The following is a 20158-nucleotide window of genomic DNA, read 5'->3' as shown; positions in this document are numbered from 1 at the left end:
TCAATATAATCTGGAGAAATGCAAAATAATCCATTTGGGTAAGAAACATGGAAAAGTATTTGATTTTTAGAGTGCGCACACCTGGAAAATGTTAATTTTTCAGAGACTGAGTTGTCCTTGTAGAAAAATTACAGAAAGTTAACATGCGGGTGCAGAAAGTATTATCTCCATCTCTAGTTATGGGGAAAACCAAGAAAGGCAGACGTGAGTAATGTCAAATCAACCACGATCAATTGATGGAGCAGGCTTGAGGGGCTGCGAGACTAGCTGCTATTCTTTATGGTCTTATGATCCAAGGTTGATAAGAATTTGTTGTGTTCTATCCTATTTTCTGTGTTTTGATCTTCAACCGTCTCATTTTTAGAAGTGTGACTATATAATCCTTGTCATTTTTTGCCATCCTATAGCTTCCACATCTGAAAGTATGGAATGAGCTGCCAGAGGATGTGGTGGAGGCTGGTACAATTGCAACATTTAAGAGGCATTTGGATGGGTATATGAATAGGAAGAGTTCGGAGGGATATGGGCCGGGTGCTGGCAGGAGGGACTAGATTGGGTTGGGATATCTGGCCAGCATGGATGGGTTGGACCGAAGGGTCTGTTTCCATGCTGTACATCTCTATGACTCTAAATGGCAACATGCTCACTCTAACATATAGGTTTTCCCTCATGCCATTTCTGAAAAGATTGATCCTTTTCAAATTCCCTTGTTAATGCATTACTAATTCCACCTTCTCGTCTTTCTCCAGCACTTTCCATGCAATATGGATTGGTTCCAGGATTGGAGGAGGGAGACAGTTGGTGCTAGGTTTGGAGCATTCTCCTCCTCTCATTACTTTCATCAGAATACACCGCTGTCAGGGTGCTGTGCATCGTTATCTACTTATCCTAATAAAGGTAAAATCATTGTTCACTGTGGAAGCTCATCAGCTGAAAGGAAGGCTTCAATTCCCATTTCGAAATACTGAAGTAAAACATCAAAAGGCCAGTTGCAAACAGAGTACAGGACTATTTGAACATATTCCTGAGGAGCAACTGGAAGGATTGCTTCAACACAAGGTGCCCTGTAATAAGTAAATGCCATCTTTTTAGCTGAGGATAAACTACCAACATGTTCTGGGGATTTATAAGACAGAGAATCTGGAGACTACATGCTGTACCAGCAATCCAAAACAACACATGGTGACATTTTTACGTTTGTGTCTGGTACATGCTTTCCTAAGAACCAACCAATTCAGCAAATCTCTCAACAAAAACTTGCTCTGCACAGAAAAAAGCTTTCCAGGTCAGTAAGAACTTAGAGCCAATTTTATGCAGTTCCTTAAATGGCATTTCAAAGAGGTTCAGCTTTCATAACCTCCGAACAGCAACTATACTTTGAATAAAGTCTCCAAGACTTGCTTAACAATTAAAATTTGCAGTCTCAAAAGTGTACTTCTTCTTTAGCAACCAATATCATATAATGCCATTTATTTTACAAAACAATTTCATCATCATATGTATTGTAAGCATACCACAGGAAATACGCCCATACTATGTTGAGAGTGGCACAGAGAGTACACAGCTCTCTGCCAACATTTAAAGAACAAGAGATGCAAAATGTGAAGTGTCCACCTGTAGCTGAAAATTAACAAGCTTATTTCTATTTTACATGAACTTCAGTTTGTATAAGATCTAGCCAAATTTATCATGCATTGTACAATTATTAAGAAATTGTCAGTCAGCTTGCAGGAAGCAACTCCATGAAAAATCTGCTAATCAAGTTGTTTAATAAGTACTGTGAAATGCTATATAAGGAACACAAAACACAATGTAATTCAGAAGGTACTGGTCTGGATTTTGCAGTTGCAATGATGATTCAACTGTCAGCATTTGTTATTATCACTGCTGTGAAACTGACAGCAAATTCTGATCACAGATCCCAAAGGTGGCACAGTGGAGAAGAAGGTAATTTGACTGACTGGCCCTCTGAGCAGTTTAACTTAGTGACAATCTCCTGCCATTTCTGCATACTGTATCTACTAGCTCCTTACTCCACTGATATGCCAATGTCCCTTTTTAACGTCGACACTATCCTCTTTATGGTTTAGGATGCTCCCCTGGTTTGTGTCTTTTGCGAACCCTGAAATTATTGCACCAAGATCATGATATTAATATATATCAGGAAAAGCAGGGTTCCCATACCAACCCCAAAGTAACTTCATTTCATTTCAAAGTTTCTTGCAGCCTGAAAAATACTCATTAAACATGTTTCTTATCAGCCAATTTTGTATCCACATTGTAGCTTTTATTCCAGAACCTAGAACTTTCCTCACAGGCCTCTTGGGTGGTACTGTATCAAATGTGCACCATGTCAACAACCTTCTCCTCACACTCCTGCAGGCACATTAATAGTAATGCCTCCATCTTATAGCCCTTGCTCTTCAACTTTTAAATTTTTAAATGAGAAAGTGGATCAGTAGCCAGGTCAACTTGGAAGTGAAATGTAACTCCGAAGTCTGCACTCTGTTCTGCTACACTGATGCACCTTATCTTGTATGATCTGTGTGTAAGGAATGCAAAACAACACTTTTCATTGTGTCTTGGTTCATGTGACAACAATAAATCATACTCAATTCGGGAAAATCACTGTTGGCTGACTGTTCCCCATGTTGTGCGAGATTTGACAGAGGGGAGCTGACTCAAAGCCCTAGCCAATGTTGTGGTCTGGAGCTCAGATTTGCAGTTTAGTTGCAATGCCTCAGGATTGCAGTTAAAATGTTTTTATTCAATGTCAATTCAATATTCAATTGCCTTAGATCAGGACAAGGATGTCTGGGTTTTTTGAAAATCTAGTTCCAATTTTAAGATAATGTATCCAGCAAATTACTTCTTTCAAAACTGAACTTTTGGCTTGCCTGTACCTGGAACTATAATCCCATAACATTCCCATTTTCTTCTGAGCCCCTCAGGGAAGAACAACAGATTCTATTCCAATTCTTACAAAAATGTAAACACTTTTCACATTTAGAAACTTTAATAGCTATTAAACATTTTCTTTTATTCCGTATGACAAGTTGAGTTTGAAATGAAGCTTTAGGCATGGCAGCACAGAGATTTGTGGTCAAGAATGCTATTCATGTTAATACTGTAAAAGCACACAACTTATCTTACCTGGAGGAATATCACCATTGCTCCTCTAATTCCATTTCTTCTTGATGCCCAGTCAGTGCCAGGGCTTGAAAGATAAATCTGCATCTGTTTTCAACAAGTGTAAAATAGTAAAATATTAGTATAAAGATTTTGTTAACATTTGTTTTTCATACTTTTCAATCAAAATGTAAATCTGAATTAGAATAGTTAAAATAATCACCATGAAGTAATTAAAAACCATGTAACCCTTCATTATAGCTTTAATTAATCAGTGAAAATTGCATTAGCCAACTCACACATAATCAGCAACAATGCCCTCGCTCAACATCCAAAATCCCAGCAGAATAGCATGTATATGTGAATGAAGAACACTGTATAAAATGACCTTTTGTAAACTGATACAATTAAGAAGATAATTCTATTGCCATAATTAGAGCTGTTCATTAAATTACTCCATACAAAACATCTTTTGATGGTACTAATGCAAATTAGTTAAAGAGCACACAATAGCAGCAGTATTAAACCATTTGCTACCTATAATACGACTAAGACTGGCAGGACATGCATCTCACCTCCTGAACACAAACACTGCCAGAGATGCAACTGAATGGACATCAACAGATGGTAAAAGGGGGTGGGTTCATCCAAAGAAAACCTAGTGAAATACATTTAAGGAGGATTTTCAAAAATGGGACACCAGCTGGACTGCAGTGAAAGTTACTGCGACAGACCAGAGCGAGTGACAGACCTTTGCTGCCCTTTGTTCCACATGACGAGCTAAATCTAAATAAGCTCTAAAAAACCCAATTTCACGCATTTTTGTTTCCTGTTAGCATGTTTTACATCATTCAAACACTCCCAGACAAGTACTTTAACCTTTGCATTTTAATGACAATCACAATGGATTAAAAACATACAATTAATTTACTGATGTAGGTAAGTTATGTTATCTAAAATTAAATTATCTTCCCATTTTTGTGCCTTTTATTTCTTGAGTGCCAGTGAGATGTTGCTCAATAATCACTGTCAACCATGCAGTCATACAATCATGTTTCAAGAAATCATCCATGACATTATACAATTTATAATATTGAGTGTAGATATATTTGTTTAAAAATATGAACTTTTAATACTCCCCTTGGCTGAAGAAAGTTAAAATGAAGCAAAAGACCTACAGATTCCTTTTCTGCCCAGAAATGGCATATTGAATGATATTTTCTTCTTTGTGGTACTTGTACAATATGTTTACAATAACAGAACAAGTATTTGCATGGTATTTTCTACATTTCACCTGAATCTATGTCCTTGATTTTGGGAAGGTGGGTGCAGGGTGAGATTGAAGCATACTTTACCACGCCAAGAAACAAAATTTGGCTCCATAGGGTTGGCTATTTCAAAGTGATGAATGTCATTTTACACCTAAAATGTGTGAATGCATGGTCTGATGAGGAAACACGTTTTGTTGAGGGCATCAGTATGCACAAAGACAGTGCTTATTGGAGGTATGCAGAGTGGGCAGATCATGCCATTAATCACTGTGTTACGTAGATTCTATACATTGGCATTTTGAACATCAATAGCTAACAACCTCTCTTAACCTTGACTAGTTGTACAGGTTTTCAGCAGCAAGAGAGATGTTCAAGAAATGCTATTTAAAGTAATCATCAATACTTTTAAGCTGAAAAGACTTGGTTCATTGATTTCTACTAGCATTGTTGGAACTGTATAAGTGGTTGATGATTTCCAGTGTTTTGAAAGTTCTGCAAAGACAGCATGTGCTGAAAGGCTTTGTGTTGACTTCAAGGATTCTGCAGAAACCACCTACTCTCAGGTATCAGCGCATTCCCCTGTACTCCATCATGAAAAGGAAAGAGCAGAGCTAATAACAAGCACTGCAAGTTGCTACAAGAATCTCAGTGAGAAACAATGTTTTAGATGCTTATTCTTCACTACAGATGGTCTCAATGAAATGTATTGAAGCTACAACAACCTCAGAGAGTAAGGATGCATTGACAGTGACTGGGAAGATTGTAGCCATGAACTTGATAATACGTGTGACTCTTTTGAGTTAAAACTGGTGATATTTGTCAAGCTTATCTCCATCTTTTCATAATAGAGGCCTTAGCTAAATCCAGACATGAGCTGATTCTGCCATCTTAGTTTTCAGAAATGGTGTAAATGAAAATGACATAGGTGCTACCACGACTATTAAAAGAGAGGTAGATACCTTGTGAATATATCGTATCAGCAATGTATTCAGGGACCTGGCACAATGTGTTGCAGACCACACATGATAATTACAATGTGTCTGACATCTTCTGCATTGGCATTATCCATCTTCAACGTCACTGCTGATCCATGAGTTGAACTGCTGAAACCTTGTATATCATTGATATCGCAGGATCTTCTATTATTAGTCTATCTGCATACACGAATCTACATATTAATGTGATCTACAAAGTAACAAACCTATCAACTACAACACTAAAAACTCCAGACTGAAACATTGATTTCATATACTTTGGTCGCAGTTACATCAGATGATGACCAGCTTCTATAGATCTAATTGATCATTATTACTGAGGGGCTGAACACATCTAACAGGCCCCCAAACACATTCTGTTTCGTCAGTCGGAGACAAGCTGGGATATCCAATAATGTAATCTTCAAAGGAAAATAAAGCTAATTCAGCAAGTACTACATCAAGATACGCTAAACCACAGACACATACGTCACATGCTGTAGAAAAAGAAACAAGACATTGGCATGTTAATCTAATTCTTATGAAGGGCTTTTGCCCAAAATGTCAATTTTCCTGCTCCTTGAATGCTGCCTGACCTACTGTGCTTTTCCAGCACTACTCTAATCTTCCGATTCTAATCTCCAGCATCTGCAGTACCGACTTTCGCCTAATCTAATTTTTGGTTTAGTATAAACAAGGACATCAAACAACTCTCCATCTACATCAGATTCTTTCTGAGCTGAGATTGCCACTGATCCTTTCATAGCCATGGACATGATTACCTGCTGGTCAGTACTTCAATAAATTATGAGACATATCAAAGATACCACTTGTGCAACTACTGTTGACACATTGACTGCCATATTCAGTGTGTTCGGTGTTCCACAAAAAAATTGTCTGACAGTGGTCCGTAGTACAGTAGTGCAACCTTCCAAGACTCACGCAGGAAATGGGGTGCCCAATGCATTATCTGTTTTAGAGTTAGAAATGTGCGTCCCTTTAAGGCTAAAGCAGAACAGCACCAGAGCAGGTTGCTTGGAAAAAAAAGAGCAATGCTCTTCAGGGCCTTTGCGGCACATTGGCAGCATCCTACTTCTAGGAAAAAGGCCTGGGTTCAAGTCCCACCTGTCTCATAGGTGTGTAATTATACCTCTGAACAGATTGATTTAAACAAAACAGCTGAGTTCTTCCTTCAAATTTATTTTAATTTAGTTCCTTCCCTCCTTTCCTCCATATTTTTTATTGTTGCAGATATTTTCTATCAACCAGTTCAGAGATAATATTACATTGTTGCAAACATTTTTTAAACCATCGCCAAATCACTGTGTTGTTAAGTAAAAGAGCTTATCAAGCACTCCCTGCAAGCCACAGCACAGCAATAACAAAGAGCTCTTGTGGCGCAGTGGTAGTGTCCCTACCTATGAAATAGGAGGCCCAGGTTCAAGTCCCAACTGCTGCAGAGGTGCATCAGAACATCACTGAACAGATTGATTAGAAAATATCTTTAAAAAAAGGAAGCTGAATTCTTCCTTCATAAATGTTATTACTTGCAAAGGTGCGAGGAATAAAACAACATAGGTTTACTGGATATAAGTATTTCTTGAGACAGAGAAATATTCCAGATGTGTTTTAAGGTTTCTTCCTTTACAAATTTGTGGACTCATGCCTTTTCCCCATAATCTTTGATTCCTTAACCGCGTAAAAATCTGTCCATGCCAGCCTTCAATAGACTTAACGACCCAGCTTCAAGTGCCCTCTACAGTAAAGAATTCCACAGATTCACTACCAGATGAGAAGGAATTCCTCCTCGTCTGTTATAGATAAGTTACTTCTTATTTGAAATTATGCCCTCTGGTCGTAGATTCACTCACAAGCAGAAACAACTTTTCTGCATCTATACTGTCAAGACAAAGAGGGGCTATGAGATAGCCTTGGCAGATCGGAGATTCTACCAGTACATTCAAAGCAAAGGAGCAACTACAGAGAGAGTAGTACCCCTTAAAGGTGAAAGGGGTCGTCTTTGTGTTGAATCTCAGGAGGTGGGAAAGATATTAAATGAATATTTCTTGTCAGCTTTTAGATGCTACAGAACTCAAGGAAATAAATATTGATCTTTTGAAACCAGTTCACATTACAGAAAAGGAAATCCTGGAGGTCCCTCGAGTCATAGTCGTAGAGATGTACAGCAGGGAATCAGACCCTTTGGTCTAAACACGTCAGTAACGACCAGATATCCTAACCTAATCCAGTCCCATTTGCCAACACTTGGACTTGGCCCATATCCCCCTATACCCTTCCTATTCATATTCCCATTCAGATGTTTTTTAAATGTTGAAGTTGTACCAGTCTCTACTTCCTGTGGCAGCTCATTCCATACATGCACCACTCTGTGAGAAAAAGTTGTCGCTGAGGTCATTTAAAATTTTTCCCCTCTCACACTAAACCTATGCCCTCTAGTTGTGGACTCCCCCACCCCAGGGAAAAGACATGTCTGTTTACCCCTATCCATGCCCCTCATGATTTTATAAACCTCTATAAGGTCACGCCTCAGCCTCTGACGCCCCAGGGAAAACAGCCCCAGCCTGTTCAGCCTCTCTCTATAGCTCAAATCCTCTGACCCTGGCAATATTCTTGTCAATCTCCTTGTAAACATCCAAGTATCTCATCTGCCTAATAGATTCTCTTTTGATGCGTGAGAAAATATAAAGGTGGATAAATCTCCAGCACCTGATCTAGTGTATCTGAGGAGATTATGGCAAGTTAGGAAGGAAATTATGGGGTCCCTTGCAGGTATATTTGCATCAGCTATGGTTGAGGTGGCATATGACTGCAGAGTGGGTAAAAGTATGCCTTTATTTAAGAAGGGATGTAAGGAGAAGTCGGGGAACGAGAGAACCTGTGAGTCTGACTTCAGCTGTGGGTACGTTGTTGAAGGTGATTCTGAAAGATAGGATTTATATGCATTTAGAAAGGCAAGGAATGATTAGGGATGCTCAACATAGTTTTATTTGAGAGAAATTGTGTCTCACAAACTTGATTGAGTTTTTTTGAGGGAGTAACCAAGAAGATTGATGAGGGCAGGGCAGCGGACATTGTTTTCCTGGATTTTAGTAAAGCCTTTGATAATATTCCACATGGTAGACTAATTAGTAAAGTTAGATGAAAGTACAGAATGAGTAAATGATTTAGATGAAAATATAGGAGGCATGTTCAGTAAATTAGCAGATGACAACAAAATAAGTGGTATAGTGGACAGTGAAGAAGGTTATCTAAGATTATGAAGAGATCTTGAGCAATTGAGTCAATGGGCTGAGGAGTGCCAGATGGAGTTTAATTTGGATAAATGTGAGTCATTGCATTTTGGTAAAACAAACAAGGGTAGGACTTATACAATTAAAAGTAGGGCCTTGGGTAATGCTGTAGAATAGAGACACCCATGGGTTCAGATGCATAATTCTTTGAAAATTGCATCACATGTAGACAGGGTGATAAGAAGACATTTAGTATGCTTGTCTTCATTGCTCAGACCTTTGAGTATTGGAATTTGGACGTCATGTTAAGGTTGTACAGGACATTAGTGAGGCCTCTTCTGTCCAGTGCTGGTCACCCTGTTATAGAAAAGATATTATTAAGCTGGCGAGGGCTCAAAAGAGATTTACCAGAACGTTGCTCGGAATGGAGTGCTTGAGTTATAAGGAGAGGTTGGATAGGCTGGGACTTTATTCACTGGAGCGTATGAGGTTAAGGGGTGACGTCATAGAAGTTTATAAAGTTATAGAGAGTATAGATAAGGTGAATAGCAGGTGTCTTTTCCCTAGGGTGGGGGACATTTGGATAAGTACATGAATAAGAAATGTTTGGAGGTATATGGGCCAAGTGCAGGCCAGTGGGACTAGTTTAGTTTGGGTTTATGGTTGGTATGGACTGTTTCAGTGCTGTATAACTCTGTGACTCTCAGATCCCTATGAAATTTGTATGTTTTGGCCAGTTCAACCCTCACTCTTCTGAACAATCAGGAGAGGCTCAACCGACCCAACCTTTCTTCATTAGACAGTCCCTCCATACATTGTCCAATACCTGGCCTCAAATGCCCATATATATTTCTGTACATAAGGGGTGCAAAACTGTTCACAGTATTCTAGGTGTGATCTGACTACTGCCTTGTGAAGTTTTAGCAACACTTCCCTATTTTTAACACCATTCCTTTCGATATAAAGTCTAATATCCCATTTTCCTTCCATATTACCTGCTGAACCCACATGAGCTTTTTGTGATTTACACATGTAGACTCCAAAATCTGCCTGTACTGTAGCTTTCTGCAGTCTTTTAATACATAATATGTGTCATGAGGATCCTTAGAAGCTGATACATGTCACAGGTAGATCGGCTCGGCCTATGGTATGCTTCTCCTTATTGGTCAGAGCACTGAATATAGGAGTTGGAAGGTCATGTTGCAGCTGTACAGGACATTAGTTAGGCTACTTTTGGAATATTATGTGCAATTCTAGCCTCCCTCCTATACGAAGGAACGTTGTGAAACTTGAAAGAGTTCAGAAAATATTCACAAGGATATTGCCAGGCTGGTACAATATTGCAACATTAAAAAGGCATTTGGATGGATATATGAATAGGAAGGGTTTGGAGGCCGGGTGCTGGCAGGTGGGACTAGATTGGGTTGGGATATCTGGTCAGCATGGACGAGTTGGACCGAAGGATCTGTTTCCATGCTGCACATCTCTATGACTCTAGTTAGATGATAAGTTTTGTTTTTGATCACTGCAGTAGTCAGTCGCTGAGCATATTCACAAGAGGATGGCAATGTACTTCTACCAAAGAATAGGAAACATTTATACAAATGAAAATGGGAGCTACATTTAAGGAAATTTCGAAAGATATTAATGTAGACAGCAAAAATCACCATTCAACTCTTTTCCCAAGCAATATCCTTTACAGAGTTTCAAAACAAGTGAAGTATTACATTTTAAGATGTTTTTACCGAAGCAATCTTCTCTATTTTCACCAGATGTGATTCTCTCTCTCCTTCCAAGAGATATATGAAAACAGGCTAACTCACTTGACCTTTTTCAGCTCTCCCCCTCAGATTGCTGAAATAGTTTAAGACTTCTTTTTGCCTCTGATGGTCTGGTGTTTTCTTTTCAACTCTTAACAGCCGAGAGATTTCTCCAAGTTAAACTCTCACAGCTGGAGATTTCTGCAGAAGTAAAGACTGTTCTTATGCTGGCCTGATTTTTATTTTTCTGAACTTAATCTGCTAATAGCCTCCAGCCATCTGTTTCTATGGATCAAAAATCTCGACTTTGTTAACGTTCAGCAACAAACTCCCCAGGTAACTGATCGAGTCATTTAGCTTAAGTTACACACCTTCCTGGAACGGCTGTCTTTAGTTCAATTTTCCAAATACTTTCTGATCTTTTCTTTAAAAAAGCCACCTTCAGAGAACAGAAAATTCAACTGTCCTCCACGTTTAATCCAAGTTTCTAATTAATAATAATTTATAAACCTTTATCAAACTGGACATGTATTTACAATTTTCAGTTTTGCATATCTGTATGATAATTTTACACTCTCCATTCTCTGCAATGTCTTTTGGTTGGATCCCAGTTCTTGTGGTACCTGAACCAAGCGGTTGTGTCTCGCATTTTCCTTGTGTGATGGCTGATGTGGTTTGTGGTTAAAACGACATTTGTTACATATACCACAGAGATGACATTCTTGTCCAGACGGATATCTTGGAAGTTTATTGCCGGTATTAACTATTTCCATGGCTATAAGACCTCAGACTTACAAATGTTTGAGTTCTGTGCCGACTGACAACATAGGCAAAGCCTACAAGCAAGCTACAACTATAGCCAATGAAATACTGGAACACAACAAATTGTGATACAATTTAATTGCCTTAAAGTAATACCACCTGTCTGGTCTGTATTTATGCAATAATCCAACAAAGGCATCATATCACACTTGTTTAAATCAACATTACTGCATCTTTTGAGCTGCTATTGCAAAATCGATTCATAAAGATATGTGAAGAACGACATTTTTCAAGAGTTTAGTGTTCCAGTTCTGGAAATCCAATGTACATGGTTTGAGGAAAAGGTGGTGAAATGGTACCTCAAGGGTCTAGACTGATAGATTTCACATGTAAGAGCTACTATTAATCCTGTAAAAGATCTGAACATTGACCTTCTGAAATGACAGAACCTATGAGAAGATAGAACTATTCCCGTCCCTGTTCTTCTAATAGTTCTTTTTAATAGTTAAACTGAAAATAGAACGCTTCAAGGAATAAAATACAATACATCACATATACTGTTAGTTGATAATATTCTGTGCTTCATATGCAAGTCATAAAGCACCAAGGTATATTTATCATCACAGCATTTCTACTTCACTTGACGTTTACCATTCCCAAGAACAGTTTATGTTTTACCTCTCTTGAAATCATATTTCAAAATTATAGGAAAGGCATTATAACTAATTTTGAAAGTGTAATTTTACAAAGTATACTCTGAACATAGAACTATAACATGCCTCATCTCTTTTATTCTCTGATGTTACAAATTCCAACATAATGCTGATGATTATAGAGTCATAGAGATGTACAGCACGGAAACAGACCCTTCGGTCCAACCCGTCCATGCCGACCATATATCCCAACCCAATCTAGTCCCACCTGCCAGCACCAGGCCCAAATCCCTCCAAACCCTTCCTATTCATATGCCCATCCAAATGCCTCTTAAATGTTGCAATTGTACCAGACTCCATCACTTCCTCTGGCAGCTCATTCCATACATATACCACACTCTGTTGAAAACATTGTCCCTTAGGTCTCTTTTATATCTTTCCCCTCTCACCCTAAACTGATGCCCTCTAGTTCTGGACTCTCCGACCCCACGGAAAAGACTTTGCCTATTTATCCTATCTATGCCCCTCATAATTTTGTAAACCTCTATAAGGTCACCCCTCAGCCTCCGACACTCCAGGGAGAACAGCCTCAGTCTGTTCAGCCTCTCCCTATTGCTTAAATCCTCCAACCCTGGCAACATCCTTGTAAATCTTTTATGAACCCTTTCAAGTTTCACAACATCTTTCTGATAGGAAGGAGACCAAAATTGCACGCGATATTCCAACTGTGGCCGAACCAAAGCCCTGTACAGCCGCAACATGACTTCCCAACTCCTGTACTCAATATTCTGACCAATAAAAAAAGCATACCAAACACCTTCTTCACTATCCTATCCACCTGCGACTCCACTTTCAAGGAGCTATGAACCTGCACTCTTAAGGTTTCTTTGTTTATCAACGCTCTCTAGGACCTTACCACTAAGTGTATAAGTCCTGCTAAGATTTGCTTTCCCAAAATGCAGCACCTCGCATTTATCCAAATTAAACTCCACCTGCCACTTCTCAGTCCATTGGCCCATCTGGTCAAAATCCTGTTGTAATCTGAGGTAACCCTCTTCACTATCCATTACACCTCCAATTTTGATGTAATCTGCAAACTTACTAACTGTACCTCTTATGTTCACATCCAAATCATTTATGTAAATGACGAAAAGTAGCGGACCCAGCACCAATCCTTGTGGCACTCCACTGGTCACAGTCCTCCAGTCTGAAAAACAACCCTCCACCACCACACTCTGTCTTCTACCTTTGAGCCAGTTCTGTATCCAAATGGGTAGTTCTCCCTGTATTTCATGAGATCAAACCTTGCTAATCAGTCTCCCATGGGGAACCTTGTTGAACGCCTTACTGAAGTCCATATAGATCACATCTACCGCTCTGCCCTCGTCAATCCTCTTTGTTACTTCTTCAAAAAATTCAATTAAATTTGTGAGACATGATTTCCAATGCACAAAGCCATGTTGACTATCTCCAATCAGTCCTTGCCTTTCCAAATACATGTACATCCTGTCCCTCAGGAGTCCCTCCAACAACTTGCGCAACACCGACGTCAGGCTCACGGGTCTATAGTTCCCTTGCTTGTCCTTACCACCCTTCTTAAACAGTGGCCCCACGTTAGCCAACCTCCAGTCTTCCGGCACCTCACCTGTAACGATCAATGATACAAATATCTCAGCAAAAGGCCCAGCAATCACTTCTCTAACTTCCCATAGAGTTCTAGGGTACACCTGATCAGGTCCTGGGGGTTTATTCACCTTTATACGTTTCAAGACATCCAGCACTTCCTCCTCTGTAATATGGACATTTTGCAAGGTGTCACCATCTATTTCCCTACACTCTATATCTTCCATATCCTTTTGCACAGTAAATACGATGCAAAATACTCATTTAGTATTTCTCCCATTTTCTGTGGCTCCACACAAAGGCCGCCTTGCTGATCTTTGAGGGGCCCTATTCTCTCCCTAGTTACCCTTTTGTAAAAACTCTTTGGATTCTCCTTAATTCTATTTGCCAAAGCTATCTCATGTCCCCTTTTTGCCCTCCTGACTTCCCTCTTAAGTATACTCATACTGCCTTTATACTCTTCTCAGGATTCACTCGATCGGTCCTGTCTATACCTTACATATGCTTCCTTCTTTTTCTGAACCAAACCCTCAATTTCTTTCCCTATGCCTTACCAGCCTTTCCTTTCACTGTAACAGGAATATACTTTCCTTGGATTCTCATTATCTAATTTCTGAAGGTTTCCCATTTTCCAGCTTTACCTCCCTTTAGCTCCGAACATCTGCCCCCAATCAGCTTTTGAAAGTTCTTGCCTAATACCGCCAAAATTGGCCTTTCTCCAATTTAGAACTTCAACTTTTAGATCTGGTCTATCCTTTTTCATTACTATGTAAAATCTAATGGAATTATGGTTGCTGGCCCCAAAGTGCTCCCCCACTGACACCTCAGTCACCTGCCCTGCCTTATTTCCCAAGAGTAGGTCAAGTTTTGCACCTCCTCTAGTAGGTATATCGACAAACTGAATCAGAAAATTGTCTTGTACACACTTAACAAATTCCTCTCCATCTAAACCCTTAACACTATGGCAGTCCCAGTCTATGTTAGGAAATTTAAAATCCCCTACCATAACCACCGTATTATTCTTAAGGAGAGCTGAGATCTCATAGAACATAGAACATAGAACAATACAGCACAGAACAGGCCCTTCGGCCCACGATGTTGTGCCGAACTTCTAACCTAGATTAAGTACCCATCCATGTACCTATCCAAATGCCGCTTAAAGGTCGCCAATGATTCCGACTCTACCACTCCCACGGGCAGCGCATTCCATGCCCCCACCACTCTCTGGGTAAAGAACCCACCCCTGACATCTCCCCTATACCTTCCACCCTTCACCTTAAATTTATGTCCCCTTGTAACACTCTGTTGTACCCGGGGAAAAAGTTTCTGACTGTCTACTCTATCTATTCCTCTGATCATCTTATAAACCTCTATCAAGTCACCCCTCATCCTTCGCCGTTCCAACGAGAAAAGGCCGAGAACTCTCAACCTATCCTCGTATGACTTCCTCTCCATTCCAGGCAACATCCTGGTAAATCTTCTCTGCACCCTCTCCAAAGCTTCCACACCTTTCCTAAAGTGAGGCGACCAGAACTGCACACAGTACTCCAACTGTGGCCTAACCAAAGTCCTGTACAGCTGCAACATCACTTCACGACTTTTGAATTCAATCCCTCTGCTAATGAACGATAATACTCCATAGGCCTTCTTACAAACTCTATCCACCTGAGTGGCAACCTTCAAAGATCTATGTACATAGACCCCAAGATCCCTCTGTTCCTCCACCTGACTAAGAACCCTACCATTAACCCTGTATTCCGCATTCTTATTTGTTCTTCCAAAATGGACAACCTCACACTTGGCAGGGTTGAACTCCATCTGCCACTCCTCAGCCCAGCTCTGCATCATATCTAAGTCCCTCTGCAGCCGACAACAGCCCTCCTCACTGTCCACAACTCCACCTATCTTCGTATCATCTGCAAATTTACTGACCCACCCTTCGACTCCCTCATCTAAGTCATTAATAAAAATTACAAACAGCAGAGGACCCAGAACTGATCCCTGCGGAACTCCACTTGTAACTGGGCTCCAGGCTGAATATTTACCATCTACCACCACTCTCTGCCTTCGACCGGTTAGCCAGTTTTCTATCCAATTGGCCAAATTTCCCTCTATCCCATGCCTCCTGACTTTCCGCATAAGCCTACCATGGGGAACCTTATCAAATGCCTTACTAAAATCCATGTACACTACATCCACTGCTCTACCCTCATCCACATGCTTGGTCACCTCCTCGAAGAATTCAATAAGACTTGTAAGGCAAGACCTACCCTTCACAAATCCGTGCTGGCTGTCCCTAATCAAGCAGTGTCTTTCCAGATACTCATAAATCCTATCCCTCAGTACCCTTTCCATTACTTTGCCTACCACAGAAGTAAGACTAACAGGCCTGTAATTCCCGGGGTTATCCCTATTCCCTTTTTTGAACAGTGGCACAACATTCGCTACTCTCCAGTCCCCTGGTACCACCCCCGTTGCCAGTGAAGACGAGAAGATCATTGCCAACGGTACTGCAATTTCCTCTCTTGTTTCCCACATAATCCTAGGATATATCCCGTCAGGCCCGGGGGACTTGTCTATCCTCAAGTTGTTCAAAATGTCCAACACATCTTCCTTCCTAACAGGTATCTCTTCTAGCTTACCAGTCCATTTCACACTCTCCTCTTCTACAATACGGTCCCTCTCGTTCGTAAATACTGAAGAGAAGTACTTGTTCAAGACCTCTCCTATCTCTTCCGACTCAATACACAGTCTCCCACTACTGTCCTTGATCGGACCTACCCTCGTTCTCGTCATTCTCAGGTTTCTCACATACGCATAAAATGCCTTGGGGTTATCCTTGATCCTATCCGCCAACGATTTTTCATGCCCTCTCTTAGCTCTCCTAATCCCTTTCTTCAGGTCCCTTCTGGTTATCCTGTATCCCTCCACTGCTCTGTCTGAATCCTGTTTCCTCAACCTTATGTAAGCCTCCTTCTTCCTCTTTACCAGACATTCAACCTCTCTCGTCAACCAAGGCTCCCTCACACGACCATTTCTTTCCTGCCTGATAGGTACATACATATCATGGACACGTCGTATCTGCTCTTTGAAAAAGTTCCACATTTCCACCACATCCTTCCCTGACAGCCTATGCTCCCAACGTATGCTCCTCAAATCCTGCCTTACAGCATCGTAATTTCCCTTCCCCCAATTATAAAATCTACCTTGTTGTGTGCACCTATCTCTCTCCATAACCAAGGTGAAAGTCACAGAATTGTGGTCACCATCACCAAAATGTTCACCCACTAACAAGCCCGCCACTTGTCCCGGTTCATTACCGAGTACCAAATCTAATATGGCCTCCCCTCTGGTTGGACAATCTACATACTGCGTTAGAAAAGCTTCCTGGACACACTGCACAAACACCGCCCCATCCAATCTACTTGATCTAAAGAGCTTCCAATCAATATTTGGGAAGTTGAAGTCGCCCATGACTACGACCCTGTGGCTTCTGCACCTTTCCAAAATCTGTTTCCCAATCTGTTTCTCCACATCTCTGCTGCTATTGGGGGGCCTATAGTAAACACCCAACAAGGTGACTGCACCTTTCCTATTTCTGACTTCAGCCCATACTACCTCCAGAGACAGATCCCCCTCAAACAAGTTTGTTTCTCAATTTCCCTCTGACTATTAGGGGGTCTATAATATAATCCCAATAAGGTGATCATCCCTTTCTTATTTCTCAGTTCCACCCAAATAACTTCCCTGGATGTATTTCCAGGAATATCCTCCCTCAGCAAAGCTGAAATGCTATTCCTTATCAAAAATGCCACTCTCCCTCTTCTCTTGCCTCCCTTTCTATCCTTCCTGCAGCATTTGTATCCTGGAACATTAAACTGCCAGTTCTGCCCATCCCTGAGCCATGTTTCTGTAATTGCTATGATATCCCAATCCCATGTTCCTAACCATGCCCTGAGTTCATCTGCCTTACCTGTTAGGCCCCTTGCATTGAAATAAATGCAGTTTAGTTTATTCGTCCTACCTTGTCCCTGCCTGCCCTGACCATTTCACTTTCTGCTGTTCTCAACTATACCAGTCTCAGATTGATCTCTTTCCTCACTATCTCCTTGGGTCCCACCCCCAGCCCCTCACCCCACCTTACTAGTTTACATCCTCCTGAGCAGCTCTAGCAAATCTCCCTGCCAGTATATTAGTCCCCTTCCAATTTAGGCGCAATCCCTCCTTCTTGTACAGGTCACTTCTACCCCAAAAGAGATTCCAATGACCCAAAAATGTGAATCCTTCTCCCAAACATCAGCTCCTCAGCCATGCATTCATCTGTTCTATCCTCCTATTCCTGCCCTCACGAGCTCATAGCACCAGGAGTATTCCAGATATTACGACTCTCGAGGACCTCCTTTTAAATTCCTGCCTAACTCTTTGTAATCACCCTTCAGCATCTCAACTTTTTCCCTTCCTATACCGTTGGTTCCAATGTGAACAATGACCTCTTGCTGGCCCCTCTCCCCCGTGAGAACGTTCTGCACGTTCTGAGACATCCTTGATCCTGTCACCAGGGAAGCAACACACCATTCTGATTTTTCACTGCTGGCCACAGAAACGTCTGTCTGTATCTCGGACTAGAGAGTCCCCTAACACAATTGATCTCTTGGAACCTGACATACCCCTCGTTGAATTAGAGCCAGTCTCAATACCAGAAACTTGGCTGTTTGTGCTAAGTTCCCCTGAGAATCCAACACCCCCTACACTTTCTAAAACAGCATAATCATTTGAAATTGGCATAGCTGAAAATGTGTTGCTGGAAAAGTGCAGCAGGTCAGGCAGCATCCAAGGAGCAGGAGAATCGACATTTTGGGCATGAGCCCTTCTTCAGGAATGAGGAAAGTGTGCCAAGCAGGCTAAGATAAAAGGTAGGGAGGAGGGACTTGGGGGAGGGGCGTTGGAAATGCGATAGGTGGAAGGAGGTTAAAATGAGGGTGATAAGGTGAGGGTGATAGGCCGGAGTGGGGATGGGGGCGGAGAGGTCAGGAAGAAGATTGTAGGTTAGGAAGGTGGTGCTGAGTTCGAGGGTTGGGACTGAGACAAGGTGGGGGGAGGGGAAATGAGGAAACTGGAGAAATCTGAGTTCATCCCTTGTGGTTGGAGGGTTCCTAGGCAGAAGATAAGGCGCTCTTCCTCCAGCCGTCGTGTTGCTATGGTCTGGCGATGGAGGAATCCAAGGACCTGCATGTCCTTGGTGGAGTGGGAGGGGGATTGGAGTGTTGAGCCACGAGGTGGTTGGGTTGGTTGGTCCGGGTGTCCCAGGGGTGTTCTCTGAACCGTTCCGCAAGTAGGCGGCCTGTTTCCCCAATATAGAGGAGGCCACATCGGGTGCAGCGGATGCAGTAAATGATGTGTGTGGAGGTGCAGGTGAATTTGTGGTGGATATGGAAGGATCCTTTGGGGCCTTGGAGGGAAGTAAGGGAGGAGGTGTGAGCGCAAGTTTTGCATTTCTTGCGGTTGCAGGGGAAGGTGCCGGGAGTGGAGGTTGGGTTGGTGGGGGGTGTGGACCTGACGAGGGAGTCATTAAGGGAGTGGTCTTTTCGGAACGCTGATAGGGGAGGGGAAGGAAATATATCCCTGGTGGTGGGGTCCGTTTGGAGGTGGCAGAAATGACGACGGATGATACAATGTATATGGAGGTTGGTGGGATGGTAGGTGAGGACCAGTGGAGTTCTATCCTGGTGGCAGTTGGAGGGGCGGGGCTCAAGGGCGGAGGAGCGGGAAGTGGAGGAGATGCAGTGGAGAGCATTGTTGACCATGTCTGGGGGGAAATTGTCTTTGAAGAAGGAGGCCATCTGGGTTGTTTGGTATTGGAACTGGTCCTCCTGGGAGCAGATGCGGTGGAGACGAAGGAATTGGGAATATGGGATGGCGTTTTTACAGGGGGCAGGGTGGGAGGAGGTGTAGTCTAGGTAGCTGTGGGAGTCGACCGGTTTATAGTAAATGTCCGTGTTGATTCGGTCGCCCAAGATAGAAATGGAGAGGTCTAGGAAGGGGAGGGACGAGTCTGAGACGTTTCAGGTAAATTTGAGGTCGGGGTGGAAGGTGTTAGTAAAGTGGATGAACTGTTCAACCTCCTCGTGGGAGCACGAGGCAGCACTGATACAGTCATCGATGTAGCGGAGGAAAAGGTGGGGGGTGGTGCCAGTGTAGCTACGGAAGATGGACTGTTCCACATACCCTACGAAGAGGCTGGCATAGCTGGGGCGGGTGCCCATGGCTACTCCTTTGGTTTGGAGGAAGTGGGAGGATTGGAAAGAGAAGTTGTTCAGAGTGAGACCAGTTCAGTCAGTCGAAGGAGGGTGTCAGTGGAAGGGTACTGGAAGGAGGGTGTCAGTGGAAGGGTACTGGTTGGTACGGAGCCACATAACACATCTGCACTCGGTGCCTACCTCTCTTACCTTTCCTGGAGTTAACTCATCTATGTGACTGTATCTGAGACTTTCCCCTCGTCCTCTAACTGCCATCCATCACACATACTGTTGCTGTTGCAAATTTCTCATTGCTTCTAACTGTCTCTCCCACCGATCCATTCCATCTGATAAGATTTGCAACCAGCAGCATTTACTGCAGATATAATCCACAGTAACCCTTAAATTCTCTTTAAACTCCCACATCTGACAAGCAGCACATATCACTCTACTGAAGGCCACTTTTGCTCCTTCACAACCTACAGGCCCAGAAAATAAC

The 20158-nt window shown here is 42.0% G+C and overlaps 1 protein-coding gene across 3 annotated transcripts in view; it reads right to left on the bottom strand.

The window, feature by feature from the left end:
- The window catches only part of ca16b (carbonic anhydrase XVI b), a 720903-nt gene that overhangs the window by 296837 nt on the left and 403908 nt on the right, over positions 1-20158 (bottom strand). For all 3 annotated transcript variants that reach the window (XM_087994366.1, XM_087994367.1, XM_087994368.1), the window contains one exon: positions 3154-3237. In XM_087994366.1, the coding sequence (XP_087850492.1) occupies positions 3154-3237 (84 nt within the window). The remainder of the gene's footprint in view (positions 1-3153; positions 3238-20158) is intronic.

The sequence above is a fragment of the Chiloscyllium plagiosum genome, unplaced genomic scaffold (genome assembly GCF_037043375.1).
Source record: "Chiloscyllium plagiosum isolate Xiang-an unplaced genomic scaffold, Cpla_swu_hap1 HiC_scaffold_14, whole genome shotgun sequence".
NCBI classification, from domain to species: domain Eukaryota; kingdom Metazoa; phylum Chordata; class Chondrichthyes; order Orectolobiformes; family Hemiscylliidae; genus Chiloscyllium; species Chiloscyllium plagiosum.
This window is presented reverse-complemented; position numbering and strand designations above follow the sequence as displayed.